The 15,110-nt window shown below is 36.7% G+C and overlaps 2 protein-coding genes across 2 annotated transcripts; both read right to left on the reverse strand.

Moving 5' to 3' along the window:
• Positions 1-307: 307 nt before the first annotated feature.
• LOC113783328 (adenosine deaminase-like protein) lies at positions 308-3,488 on the reverse strand. Its single transcript, XM_027329429.1, has 11 exons — positions 3,271-3,488; positions 2,880-2,950; positions 2,692-2,783; positions 2,551-2,610; positions 2,136-2,366; positions 1,973-2,049; positions 1,805-1,874; positions 1,598-1,711; positions 1,194-1,260; positions 871-975; positions 308-779 (listed from the first exon to the last, which is right to left on the reverse strand). The coding sequence occupies exons 1-11, from the start codon at positions 3,348-3,350 to the stop codon at positions 655-657; spliced, it is 1,092 nt and encodes a 363-aa protein (XP_027185230.1). The 5' UTR covers positions 3,351-3,488; the 3' UTR covers positions 308-654.
• Positions 3,489-11,081: 7,593 nt separating this feature from the next.
• On the reverse strand, positions 11,082-12,969 carry LOC113782811 (cytochrome P450 77A1). Its single transcript, XM_027328736.1, has one exon. It carries the CDS (start codon positions 12,898-12,900, stop codon positions 11,362-11,364), a length of 1,539 nt encoding a protein of 512 aa, XP_027184537.1. The 5' UTR covers positions 12,901-12,969; the 3' UTR covers positions 11,082-11,361.
• Positions 12,970-15,110: the final 2,141 nt, after the last annotated feature.

Below are 15,110 nucleotides of genomic sequence, written 5' to 3' on the forward strand. Positions count from 1 at the left end.
ATCTCTTGAGCTAGTTATCTTGACTAATTATGTCAAAAAAAGTTATCTTGACTAATCATATGTCAAATGAGCTAATGGACAGCATAACGTGTAACTTGAGATAGAAATACACTATGTAGTATTAGTTCAGCAAATGCAAATATTAAAGAGAATAGTATACATCCCCTGCAAACTTTTGAGAGAGGGCAAAGAGAATTGTCAACAGATACTAAAGGGAGGACAAAAGAGAAGATCTGAATTTGGAGAAACATTTTTGACCAAGCAAAGGGGGAGATGGGAAACTGGAAAGGCAAGGAGCCACAGAGAATAAGAAATTTAGCATGGAAAGGCAATAATTGGAATGACTGTACCATGGGTACAAATTATAAAGAGGTTAGACATCACAGGAGTAGATGCAAAAAAAATACTTCTCTAGAAACATTCTGGAAACAATATGAATTTGGGCAACTGTAGAACCTGAAGAGCAGCAACAGTAAATAATAACTAAAACAGGAGGGAGGCATTGCGGATAATCAAGCAAATAACAGCAATAACACAAAACAATGCCAAATAGATCTCTGCAATTTTGAGGAACTTTAGAGCATACTATCTCCCTATCCTGTGAATGGTCTCTGAATGGTGCCAACAGCAGATCATAAAGCTCGTAAACGCTGATTACGCCTTCAGTTCCTTAGAAACTGAGGCAAATATCTCCTTCAGTTCCTCTTTCGCATCATTGCCCGCGAAAATAAAGTTTATGGCATCCCTTGCAAGTGTATACATTTCCTTCATTCCAAGACCTTGATGAAGTTGAAAAAACTCCAATCAAATTCAGATGAGAGCTAAACATGAACTCTTATCACACGTACCAGAACAAGAATTTGTACAAACCAAATGCAGAAGCAGCAAGGCTGTACTCGTGTGATAGGCTAGTAGAAAATACCCCCATGTCATCAGTGCAGAGGCTAACTGGATGTTCTGAATTATACAAATCAGCTGCAACCAGGAATCTTAAGGTTATATAGGTGAAAGAAGAACATCCATTCAAGGGCGAATTTCTTTTTGATTTCAAAGAGGAGGAATTATAAAAAATAGACATTTCTCATTTCATATTCTAGGCAAAAGTTAATTTGAGTTCAGATAACTTTCCATCTTTATTCAAGATATAAATTAAAAAAAAAAACAGGACAGATAGACGAGTTTAGAGGGCCTACCAAAATGGTGAACATCTAACGATGGGATTGTTTCTGTTCTGATGTTCGATGTCAAACAAATCTCAACCTGTGGGCATGCAGTAGATAAAGTCCAGAAGGTCAGCTAAACGAATGTACAATTGCATCAAAAATTTAAATGAGGATGCCTAATATGAGAGAACTTTGATTTGACTCTTTCCAATATGAAAGAACTTTGATTTGACTCTTTTTTTTTTCCATGAAAGGATTATTAAGATGAGTAACATGTACACCTTTTTAGAACAACAACAAGAGGACCAAACTTACAATTTATTGAACTTACGAAGTGGGAACAACAAGATGTGCCCTCTTCATTTAGTTGGTTAACCAAAAATAGAAACCATTGCAGCACTGAATCTCCTGCTCTTCAAGAAAGAATTACATACCGGGATCTTAAATGTCTTTAATTTTCTCCAATGGTCTTCCTCAAAGTAGCAGGCATGGCCAATTCTTCCAGGAAGAAAATCTAGCATTGCATGCACTTCCTCTGAATTCGGTACCTACAAGCACTAAGTTACAAAAACAAGATACTCAGAATGACCAGTAATAGACCAGTAACAAAAGCTAAAGAAAGAGGGACAAGCCAAATGCACCTCCCCAGAGTGCAGAGTTACAGAAAGTCCTTGCTCTTTGGCAAACTTCAAAGCAGGCAAAAATGTTTGCCTACGTATCAAAAAGCGAAAAATATTTTACACCTCTAGGGTGAATAATGGATGAAACAAGAACATAATGAACCAAAATTATATAGCAGAGAGAACTACCATTCACCAATTACAGGATTGCCAGAAAGGTCAATTCCCACAACTCCTAAATCCTTCATTTGTAGAGCAAGCTTAACCTTGAAAAGGCAAATAAGCAAAGTCAATACTTGGCCACCGAAATACAAATACATATCAAATGTCTGATACTATCTCGTTAACATACTGTTTCCATTGCAGCCTCCGTTGATTCACGCCGGTCAATACTTAGAAGAAGTCTCACACATATCTTTTTCCTTCGACTTCCACTATTTCTATCATTAGCAGGATGAGAATTTTCGATAGCTTCTGCATCTAGTTTATGAGCAAAATCAACATCAACATTGTTGACGGCCCTTAAACCTTCCACAACAGCTTGCATGTATGATTCTTTGCTCATCCCTTTTGAATCGTTTCTCTGTATCATTACAAAGATAACCGTCCTTTACTAAAACAACTAATGGCCTATACTCGCATTGCCTAACTGGTTGACAAGACAATAATTTCTGAAAATAGTTCGAGAAGCAAGAGGACTCCACACCGCCCCTAATTCGAGTAATGAAATACATAGTAGCAAAGCCCGATTAACATAACACAAGTACCTTTGGAGTTGTTCTCAGTTCCAAATACACGACATTTTCAGCTGCAAAATCTTCAACTACCTATCAGCCATGACAGGGAAAAATTTTATTCCTAATATCTGCAGCACAATCAAAATGATCATCCGAGGGAATCTTTTATACCTCCTTAGTAATTCTTGTAACAGTTTTGTGGTCAGTAGTAATAAGGTGGATCAAATCGAACAACTTGAAAACCTCAACCAGTGAACGATCATCTGAAAATGATTTAGACTAAGTCAGTTCTGGTCTATCTCAGAATATTCAGGAACCAAATTTAGAGATTGCAAAACCAAGTGACAAAATGGACATACGTTTTAGGATGACCTGCTCAAAATCTGAGAAAACTATAGTTCCCTTATCTCCCAATTCTCTTGCAAGTTCCCTGCCCATAGAAATCTCAAACCAATAGGTGTTATTTTAAGTCAACACATAACAACAAAAGAACGCAAAAAAAAAAAAAAAAAAAAAAAAAAAAAAACTTTCATTTTCTACTTAATACGAACATAGTAGCAAGTACTCAAAAGTTATCCAAAAAGCTGTCAACTTTGAGATGAATTCAGAGACCAAGTATGAAGTTAGATGAAGTGAAGTTAATAAGCAAAACCCAGGTGCCCTTTTACTTTAATTATCATCAAACAATCAAAATCAAGAAACCAACAGCCCGAAAATTGTAGCACTTGGAGAGACAGAAAAGGAGCATACAGCAAAGTGGAGTCCCGGATGGAGCCATTAAGATGTGCGTGTAGTTCAATCTTTGGCATAGCTTTCCACCATTCTTCCATCTCTTTCTGGTGGGATGCTTTTTTTTGTTGGTTGTCTTGGGTGAGAAAGATTTCTGGTTCTTGATTTAAGCAGGCCTGACAGTTTACTTCAGCGGGTGGAGCACAGTAAATTCAGGCTTCACAATTAGCTCTGTTTGTTTGACACTTTCGTCGCGGAAGAAAGAGTGAAGTGAAGTGAAGTGAAATAATGGAAAAGAAAATTACCTTTTTGGCATGTGTTTGATGAAAATGATGCAAAAAAAATATAAATTTTTATGTTTGTTTAGCCAGAAAGTCACGAAAAAATTAGTTAGTGTGTTCATTAATTAGAAAATATTTAATATTGAACTTCTTTATTTTTTGTATTTAATATATGTAAAAACAAGCAATAGTTATCATAGTTTGCATATTGGAAGAGTTGTTTACTTAAAAATTAATCAGGTTCTTTAACAATAAGCTTAAGTTTATGTGTGTGTGTAAGTTATTTCAAATATATATAAACATAAAAAAGGAGCTTAAATGTAAAAGAAAAAAATACTAATGTCATATAAATTCAATAAATTACTAATTCATTAATTGTCAAAATAAGAATAGCATATCTAACTACAAAGCCGGTTTTGAATTATAAATTCTAAAATACTCTAATTTATGTAGAAATTTAGAATGGAGAAAATATTTTAGAAAAAAGGAAATTGTTAAAAAAATCTGATTAATTAAAATTTTCCCGTGACTCACTTTCGTATCAATTTTAGTAAGAAAAATTTTATTAAAAAAAAAAATGAGCGGTTGCAGGAAAATTTTATGTAATGGATCCCATAAATTTCCCATAATGGATCCCATAAACTTGCAGGCAAACAAACGTTCAGAATTTACGGGAAAGTTATTTTCTTGCACTTTCCTTCCCTCCTCCTCCTGAAAAACAAACACACAAGAAATCTGCGCGAGTCAAATTTATTGGGCCTATCAACTGGAGCACTTATATAAGCGTTGCAGGAGAAGCTCTCATCTCTTGAACCAAACTTATCCCATAAACACACGTTATTAAAAGCCCAGTTTTATCGTCCTACATTTTTGGACTTTGGGCCAATGTAAGAGAGTTAATCTTCTTTTTTTTTTTTTTTGAGAAAACTAAAATGGCAATAATCTTTCTTTTTTTGGTTGAGGAAAAAAAAATGAAAACAATCTAACCAAAGCTATCATATGAGAAAATCTTAGGGATCTCATGAATGGCCATTGGCAATGTACGCCAAATCACTTCCGGCGAGCTCGATTCTGTTTGAATTGCATTTTTTTTTTGGAATTTTGTGACATTTTGTAATGTAACGTATGTAAGGTAAAAATATATATTTGAAAACGTGTTAAGGAAATATTTTCACAAAAAACTCAAAAAAAAAATTTTTTCTCACCAAAACTAACTTTACACCAAGAAAGTGCAACTACTTAATACTTTAGCCCAAGAAAACATGGGTTGTCTTGCATCTGTTCCAAACCTGCAATCAATCTTCAGAGACAATCTCCATAAATTCGCTGAAGTTTCTGCAGAAATTGCAGGCTACTGAGGCATTTACTATTCAGTATTGGTGGGCAACAAAGAGCCATCTCGATGTTCTCGCTTGTCCCTTAATGTAAATGCACAACTGCTACCGTACTAATATCTTATGTTTCAACAGCCATGGTAGGGTAGGAAGTAGAGCTGTTAAGTCAATCAAGTAGCTCGAAAGCTCGTTAGAGCTCGGCTCGTTAAGGCTCGAGCTCGGCTCGTTAATTTTGGTTAACGAGTCGAGCTCGAGCTCGAAACATGCTCGTTTAGTTAACGAGCCGAGTAAGCTCGGCTCGTTTGATACTCGAGTAGCTCGTTAGAGCTCGTTAATGAAGGGTATATTTGTCATTTTAGAAATCAAAATTATAAAAATTAAAAATTATAGGTTTTTATTAAGGTTAATTTGCACGAGCTCGAGCTCGAGCTCGTGAAGCTCGACTCGTTTGTGATAAACGAGTCGAGCTCGAGCTCGAGCTCGAGCCACATGTACATTTAACGAGCCGAGTTCGAACACATTTTAAAGCTCGTTTTCCTAACGAGCTCGAGTCAAGCTCGGCTCGAATTAAACTCGAGTCGAGCTCGGCAGCCAAATACTCGGCTCGACTCGGCTCGATTAACAGCTCTAGTAGGAAGGACTGAGGGAGGAAATGCAGCATCTGTGTAGTCTGTTGAGGAGCGCAAAACGAGGAAGTTTTTGAGAATTAAACTAGAGAATTTTCGGAAGGATAATGATATTAGTACACCTAAAAAAAAGTCCTGCATTCCATCTCTTTTTTTTGCTTTTAAAGGGAGGATATCGCCCCGGGGTCAGCTCGACTGGTGGTGGGGTAGTCTCATTAGATTCTAACACCGTGTGATCGCCGGTTCGGCTTTTTCTACCATTTTGTGTATCTTGGAGCGGGTACACAGGCGATGGGAGATTAGTCCGAAAGGAATTACAAAAAAAAAAAGAAGAAAAGGAGGATATCCTAGCGTCACTGGCCGACTATCGTAACTGCAGCAACTCGGACTTGAAGGATTGTGACCTCTCGAGTTGAAGAAGTATTGTCCAGTTACAGTCAATCATGTAATTGCTATAATATATGGTGTAAATATGAGTATAAGTATGAATTTGTTAATTAATAAGTTAGAAAGAAAATTCACAATTACACTAAAAATGTATAAATTTACGCCAAAAATTATTTAAATTACAACAATCAGACCGAACTGGACAAAATTTAACGTGAAAGACCCCTAATCCATGGGAGGATATATGGAGCGCCATATAATCTTCCTTTTCCAGAAAGGGTCAATGCAATTTCTCTACACTATCCTTGCTTTCTACTTGCCCCTAACTATCAACTTTAGCAATTTAATATGTACGTCTGTGACTACGAAATTTTGAAACATTTAAAATTCAATGATTTTTTATTTTTATTTTTTCAAATTTCAGTTGAAAATACTTTAGTACTACCTCTAATTTGCATCTGTTAACTGATATAAATTCATTCATTTAGTGGTATTCAAGTCTTTTCATTCAAAAATCGCTATCAAAATTTTTGGACAATTGATTGATTTGAGCAATGTGCTATAAATCCATGATATAAAGTGTTCGGGTGTTACAATTGATAGCGTAGCGTATAGACAGGAAATTATTGAAACTTTGGGGATGCAAATTGTTTTTGTTCTAACTTATTTGAAACTAGCAGCAACTCAAGGAGGAAGACTAATTACTAGAACTACATGTAGTTTTGACATCTTTTTTCCCAGACGCAATCCCCTGCCCATTATATCTGTCCATTTTCCTGCCCAATATAAAACTACATAGTTTCACTTATTAATACTGCTGATGTGGCACATAACATTGAGTGCATATTTAGGGGTGTTTAATAAATAGGTTTCAAATTCAATAATATCCTAATTGTACTCATAGTCTTCTACTTTTGAATTTCACGCCGCATGATTCAAATGAGATTAGGCAAGCATTTGAGGACGAGATCTTTGAATTTGTCAGAGTTGCAGTTACGTGCAGTCATGTTGATTCAGAAAGTAGGCCGTCCATGCTAAAATTGAATTTGAAACCCATTTACCAAACACCCCTAAATATGCATTCAATGTTATGTGTCACATCATTAGTATTAGTAAGTGGAATTACGTAATTCTACATAAAACAAAAAAAAAATGGACAGATATAATGGACAGAGGATCCCGTCTGTTGTTTTCCCTTTTTCCTACTAAATTTGCTCTTGCCGACTACTTATTTTTATTAAATTGAATAATCTGCGGCCTCTTCGGGCAAAATTTTCCCCCTTAGTCAGGATTATGGTACATATGAATATATGATATGATTTTTTCTATTCCCCAAGGACACATAATAAGAACACACCAAAAAAAAAAGAAAACAAAAGTGAACTCATCATTAAAGCTTTATTACCACCCACCCTCCCAAATTATAACTCTTTCTTGGAAGAAATTTGCCTTTTGGTACAGACAAAATAACACTGATCCTTTCTTATTGTGTGACTTTTGGCACTGGATACTGCAGAGACGAGCCTATAGTATCATAAGTTATCTATAATTGTGTAGCCTGAGTGACCAAGCTATGCTTACTTATAGAACACTTCGTTATTGGCCGAGTATTCAACTCTTTTCCTCATAAATGCACTCTACTAAGAAGCTGCAATTTCTGCGCAAGAACCCCAGCAAATCCTTGAGCGAAGCCAGTTGAAGTGAAAAAAACATGCAGAATACAGATAACGATGGACGTGGACGACACCCATACGGCTGGAACTCAAAATTTGCAGCTTCGATAGCCAGTAGCAGCAGTACACATAGCATCCCTTGCAAAAGCCAATATATGATTATGATATGTATGTATCTTAGACCAAGATTTCCGCAATACAAGTCAGCCCGAGCCAGAAAATTGCCCCATCATGTTCCGTTCAGAATTCTCATTCCACCAGAAAAGCATTGAGCAAAATAATATGCTGATAATGCCAAGTAATATATATACTGTGGCCATAACTCACTATCATACGGCCCATACCAGCTTGTAAGAGGTGATACCATTCGCATTAAATGTGTTTCAACTGCCTTGTATCCCACACTTTGCTGTCAATTGTCCGTTTGTAACAAATGCCAATACCTGCCGGAGGTGTGTGAAGTTATAGGTATTCATTTTACTGAGCCACCAGGTTCTTCAACCAAATGTATAGCAACTAAATGCGTTTGTTTCATTCGCGTATTAATTAGTGAAACAAGACAGATTTAGACCCTGTTTGATAATGTGATTCAGCACATAAGTTCGATGATTTAGATTTTAATATGTTCACACACGTTTAATAACAAAAATTTGAACATCTAAATTGACTAAATAAGTCATTCTGAATTTTCTAAACAAAACTTTTGTCTAAAAACAAGTGATAAAACTATTTACTTATCACTTAATGTTATCACTTAATGTGATATATAGTCAAATATCAGATTTAGTACTTCACAATTCAATATTTAATGTATAGAGATGTAATCGAGTCGAGTTTCAATATCGCCATACTCGAGTTCAATTCGACATGTAAGAAGGATATTCGAACTCGAACTTGTCCTTGAGCGAGTAGCATTACTAGAGGTTGAGCTTGAACTCAATACATTGCTCAGAAAACTCGAGCTCAAGTCGCATGGAGTTTGAGTCAATGAGAGCCTTATTGAGATCGAGTCAGTCAGATTTGGGAATTTTCATCTTTCTTGACAAATTTTTAGAGAAAACAACAGTATTGCCCTTCAAAAAATTTCATATGACCTCAAACATTTTGTAAAGTTAACCATTCTTGTGGCCACAAGGGTAATTTCATAATAATAAAATTAAAAACTTGTAAGACTCGTCGAACTTTCGATCCTTACTAATGGATACTCAAACTCAACTTGTTAGACCTATCGATTTACTCGAACTCGACCAACTCGAGTCCGAGTCGAGTTTTTGACTGAACTACTCATGAGTAGCTCAATTAGATTACAGTCCTATTAATGCATTTAAATTTCAAATTATTCACGAGCAACTCAGTTCGATTACAACCTTATTAATGCATTTAAATTTCAAATTTTAGATTTCAATTTTATCAAATGCACTCTTATTAATTATTCTCATTTGTTTATCCATCTTCAAGACAATAGACAGCAAAATAAATAAATCAATAAATATCTTTAGTGTTCATTCCCGCGGTACAGCTGCATCCTTATTTTGTACCATGCTAACTAATCTCAACTTGAATACGTCTTGTTCTTTGATTCTTGTCTTATTCTTTGATTCCTTCGAATCGACGTCTGCTCAGTAGATTTTAAAAACTTTTCAAGTATGAAAAGCACTCCTTTGATCACTTCATATGTGCAAAGTACCAAAAATTAGTACCATGAGTTTATTATCTCGATTTGTTTTGAATATAACTAAGCCCATAAAAGATCATAAAGGCAAAGTAATGAACGTGCGCTCAACATCTCAATCATTTTATTTGCAATCAAGGATGAGAAGGGAAACACAATTGGAGTTGCTATTAGTCCTAACTTAGATAAAAGAAACCTTTGATTATTGACGTGTAAAAGCATTTACCCAAGCTAAGAATCCACGTATTATCCTTGAGCAGTTTTGCTACCAGCTCATTTTAGCCTTGCATTCCTACCAAAATTTAAAAAATATATGTATTGTAGCGCAACGGATCTTCTGTCTCATACTCTATGTCACTCTCTGTCCCGTTTTATAGTCTCCTACACAAAATTAATAGTTATTGGATCTTAAAAAAATAAAAAAGAACTAAAACATGATATTTATGTAGGAAAAATAACAATATAATAAAAAACGGGACAGAGAGTGGCACAGAATATGAGACAGAAGATCCGTTGCATTATTGTAGTCTAGCATGACTCTCTAACTTTATTTCTCTTTCCTCTAAAGCTAGTTTGCAAGGTACATAAGTCCAGATAAACCTTTCATAACTTCCTAATCATTTTTTTCCCAAAGCTAATATTGTACAAATTAACCATTAACGATCCAACAAACCCCCCCCCCCCCCCGGGGCCAAAAAAAAAGAAAAAGAAAAAGCGCTTCAAAGTCCATTGATGAGAACTTCTGAGACTGGAATTTTTTTACGCCACATAAATTAACCCTGTTTACATTACGAGTTTTTGCAGAATAATCCTCTCAGCACATTTCAACAAACTATAAGGCATTTGATCAACAATATAAATTTAGAATAGATTTTTGAGGACTCCATCTGTGGGCTTAAAAAAAATATACACCACGAATTTTCAACCATTTTTGTGGCCAATCTTGGCCATCAATCCTTGGGAACGTTTAATTCATCCATAATCTACGTGCATAGAATTAAATATTTCACATTCAAGTTGCTAAGAACAATCCAAATGGTGGTGTTTGGCATCCATCCGTTTAGCCATAGAATTTATACTTTTAATTTGAAAAGGCTGGACTTGACGTCTTCAAGCTTTTTCTTTTTTAAATAGGAAGAAAAATCGTAAAGTCGTTTCCCTTTTCTTTTTTTTTTTTTTTGAGGAATAGTACTGTCGTTTTATTGCATCCATTTATTAGCACAGCCTCCGACTATGCATATATCAGTACTGTCGTTTTTTTCGAGATAGCTGTGCTAGATTTGGTTGGTTCCAATTTCCAAAGTAAAACAGAAAATGAAATATTTTAAATACTCTCTCCGTCCCACTTTATAGTCCTGATTCTTTTTTCACACAGTTTAAGAAAAAATAGTTAACTTTGTTGGAACAATCAATTTATGTAGTTATTTTCCTAAAATACCCTCACATTAATTAGAATACAACTTTATGAAAACTTGAATTAATGGTAAAAAAAGAATAAACTCTCATTAAATGAGATAGGTTTATAGTAACAACAACTTACATTGAATAAGGGTATTTTAGGAAAATTAAAATATAACTATATTCTTCAATTGGAAAGTGGACTATAATTTGAGACAGACGAAAAAGGAAAACAGGACTATCAAAGTGGGACGGAGGGAGTATATAAGCTTATTTAGGCATTATCCATCCTGGGAAACATATATCAAAGTGGGCTTTTTCTAATAGCTGTCCAATATCTAAATTATACTGCTACATAATTTGTCACTTGTATTTATTGGGATCTCGTCAAACTTTCCAGAATTGGGAGTGTGTTTTAATACTGATGACTGAATAAGAAACTTTAATCTCAGAGCACTAAATTAATTTTCCAACAACCAGCAAGAGGAAATTTATTTAATTACTACAATCTGCTGACAACAAATTTATAGTACTACACTACTTCACAAGGACAGAAACATACTTGTACCGAGATTACTAAATCCATGACCGCACAAGGTTTAACATGCATCAAGAACCCCCCAAAAAAGTAGTAATAAAACCGAACCGGACTTAATGCAAGGAGGTAACATTGATTTACTAAAATTTGAATGTTGCAGATGAAGCAAATTAAATGGTCCAAAGAAGATTCCACCAAAACCTTCAAACCTTGTTCCTAGGCAAAATAATTGCTTTCAAAGGATTCTTCATCACAACCGTGAAGGCATAAGTCTCTGTAGGGTCAGGAGGGTTATCCGGAATTGGAAGCCACTTGAATGCCTGAACCATTCTAGCCAGCAGCAAATGGATATGCAGCGTACCCAATGTCCAAGCAGGGCAGATCCGCCGGCCGGCCCCAAATGGCAGCATCTTCGCCCCCTTCACACCGGTAATATCCACGTCGACACCGTCTCCGGTCAGAAATCTCTCTGGCCTGAACTCATTAGGGTCCTCCCACAGGCTAGGGTCCTTGGTGATCCATTCAGTGTAAAATTCTACACTTGCATCAGCTGGAATAGTGTAGCCTCCTAGCTCGGTTTCCTTAGTGGAAGCATGTGACAAGACAAAATGACTTGGAGGATGCCTTCGAAATGTTTCCTTGACTATTGCCATAAGATATGGCATATTCTCCACATCTTTCTCAGTGATTTCCCCGTTTTTCCCTACCAAATCAACAATTTCTTTGTACAACTTCTCCTGAATCTCCTGATTTGTCACCAAGCGAAGCATAGCCCATTCTACAGTCGTTGCACTGGTATCCGTACCAGCACTTATGGTCTCAGAGCACAGGGTAACAATTTCCTCCTCACCAAGCTTTCCACGGCCTGGAGGCGCAAGCTGGAACAAAGAATCAACGTAGGCAGCTCCAATATCGCTGACCATTTCCGACCTCGTGGAGCTATTTTTGCTTCCACCGCTCTCCACAAATGCTCTTCTGTCCCTGATCAAAGGGACCAGGGAATCTAGTTGTCTCCTTCTCAACTCTTTTGCTGCCTGCACTTGGCCTCGAAATAGTGGTGTGAGAAGCGGCAAAAAGTCTGGCAGCTTTGGAGATGTTATCAGCATGACATCTTTGAGTATGCATTCGATTTCCTTGATCCATTCTTCCGAGATCTTTGCACCAAAACACAGACAAATGAGAATGCTGCAGATAGTCTGCCTACAGCTGCTCATCACCTCCACAAAACCCTCTTCAGAACTCCGTTGATGGAGCCTTTTCATGTGGTTTTCGATAGCCCAGCTCCTTATCCAGCTGCACTGTTTGATTCTCGTCGGATTTATCAGCTCGGTGACAAGGTTCCGGCGGAGCGAACGCCAAAGAGGACCGTATTCTGCTGAGTTTATGGCACATTTTCCGACGCTAAATAACAGCCGGATCGGAGAGTCGGCCGGCCGGCTGGCGAAGAGGGGGCCTTTCTGAACTAAGGCTTCATGAATGAGCTCAGGGCTTGTGACAACTATAAGGGTACGTTGGCCCATTTGCATGGTGAAAATAGGACCATATTTGGCACGTAAATCACGTACCACAAAAATGAAGTGCTTTCCTTGGAGGATAACTTGGAAAAGGTTGCCTACAAGTGGCCAACCTGGTGGCCCCGGTGGGAGGTTCTTGGCTCCGCCACCGGTGACCGACCAGTTTCGCCACCATAAACGAAAAAGAAGAGCCACTGCCAAGAGTATAACAAGATCCATCCACTCCATTTCTTTGGGTTTGCTATCTGTGAGGTGGTTGTTTGGAGAAAAGAAAATGGGGTTTGTTCCTTGCAGTGGAACTCTGCAGGGGGCATTATTTCCCTTATAAAGAAAATAAAAGAGTGGTGGCCTTGGGTGAATGAATTTTACTGGAGCACTACAATAATAGTCTATGATTCTCTTATTTCACCATCAACCACTAGTGTTAAATACTCCTGTATTTTATCAGCAGCTTTTACAGTTGAGTGCAGATCGGAACAATTAAATCAAGAAAATGCACAGTTCAGTCTATTAAATGTATGCATTTATGTGAATGAATACTCAATACTAGACGAGTCAGGCTGTGCTCCACATATGACCTTAAAAAGAATCTCATTAACAAAAGATGGAACTTAATTTCCATGCTAAATTTCGACTACACATATAGCCAGTGCCCACCTCTAATGACCCTAGCTACAAGAAATCTAAGTAACAAAAAGATTAGAAATTTCCATGCTAAATTTCAACCAGTTAGCTCCACCTGACTAAATGCATCCTATACTTCACTAACAAGAATGAAAGTTCCTCCACAGCTAACTAATTTTAGAGGTTCTTTGGACCGCAGCTAATTTTAAAATGTGATGTATGTAAGATAATAAGGTGATTGAAAAATGCGTAGAAGGAATATTTACGGCAAATGTTAATTTTCTTTCCAAAAAAAAAAAAGCAATCCAAAGACGGCCTTATGTGGAATGGGCCGCCTCTCTTGCTACTCTTTGGTGCAGTTTGTCAAGATATAAACTTACAATTATGACTTTTGTCACAAAAAAATATATCTTCTAGAATTAGACGTGCTTTATATGATGTGTAACAAAGTCAATTTGGATAATTTGGATAGTCGATTATTTAGAAATAATTTTTTGGCAAAAATACTATAACATCTTTTTTGTGTGATATATGTAGGATAAAAAAAGTGATTAAAAAATATATTAATGATGCAAACAAATAAATTTTTGCAAATAAGTAACCATCCAAACAAACTAGCAAGGAACCAACCAACATAAATCGAGCTGCCACTGCGCTAAATAGTGAGCCATAGATACCTGGCTCCTATCTGTCTTACATGAAGCAACTGAAGAATAGAAAGAAGACAATATCCATTGTTACATTCCCAACAGCCAAAGGCGATTCTGAAGGATCAGAGAGCAATAGGCTGCTATCAGTTTTAATTAATATGTCCTTGCAACAATGCATTCGCACTCCAGCAATCGACTCGAAGCAAGGTTGTGCTTCTGCCTGGATAGCTGATTCAACTAATTTTGGTTTAGTCACAATTTGCATTACCGTCCCGTGAGAATTCTGAACAAGATGTCCAACACCACCCTTCATTGATTTGACTATCAAACGAGCTATATATCTATGATAACACTGGTAGAATATCTAGCAAACATTGAAGGATCAGGTTGAAAATGAAGCTTCGTGTTCCCTTGTGTGATTGATTACTCGAGGTACTGCTGCAGAATTCAGGCGAGATGGACATTCCACCTTGTCAGATAGGATTGAGGTATTCCACATATGTGATAGGCAGACTTGCACTGGACTAATACTCGCTTCTTCCCAAAGCAATCCAGATTTGCCAAATGATGCAAAACGATAGCAGGATAAGATCCTTAGACGGGACCAGCTCCACCCATTGGCCAAACCACTGCTTAAATATGTATTTTGTTTAAAGCGTGGGGGTACAATGTGCCAATATGAAAATTTGATATCAAACTCAGAGATTTTAGGTTAAGGATTAGTCTTCTCTTTCAATTTCTTGAATCTCACCATTTTCCTATTAAAAAAAATCTACAAATTTTATTTATAACGTGGTTGTTTTGGGAGGGGGGGGGGGGGGAGATAATGTATGAATGAATATGACCATGTGATATTAAGAAGACGAGAATTTTTCGAGTTTTTTTTAAGTCGACATTAGTTTAGGCAAGGATTTTAAGTGGCACAAATGGACTTTGTCGAGTCAACATTAGTCTTAATCAGTCACAACTCCACGCTTGGGCAAAATATACATTCATGGTTTTGGGGTCGTATTCAAGATCAATTTTCATTATACGAGCTGCTACTGTTGGCAATTGCTTTTAGTTTTCAGCCAAATAATTGATCATACTCTGATTCCTTAAACAAAGAACCCTCCAAGTTGTCTCCTCTAAGTCTAGATATGAAGAGACCTCTGCTGATGTTCT

This window comes from Coffea eugenioides, chromosome 9 (assembly GCF_003713205.1).
Source record: "Coffea eugenioides isolate CCC68of chromosome 9, Ceug_1.0, whole genome shotgun sequence".
Taxonomy (NCBI): Eukaryota; Viridiplantae; Streptophyta; class Magnoliopsida; order Gentianales; family Rubiaceae; genus Coffea; species Coffea eugenioides.

What these genes read in the sequence shown, in the direction of transcription:
- LOC113783328 (XM_027329429.1), bottom strand. Translation starts at nt 3,350, where the DNA reads ATGGAAGAATGGTGGAAAGCTATGCCAAAGATTGAACTACACGCACAT. An exon ending in CGGAGGCTGCAATGGAAACA is followed by an intron (nt 2,050 to 2,135) that starts GTATGTTAACGA and finishes TGCCTTTTCAAG; the next exon opens with GTTAAGCTTGCTCTACAAAT. An exon ending in TAACTCTGCACTCTGGGGAG is followed by an intron (nt 1,712 to 1,804) that starts GTGCATTTGGCT and finishes TAGTGCTTGTAG; the next exon opens with GTACCGAATTCAGAGGAAGT.
- LOC113782811 (XM_027328736.1), bottom strand. Translation starts at nt 12,900, where the DNA reads ATGGAGTGGATGGATCTTGTTATACTCTTGGCAGTGGCTCTTCTTTTT.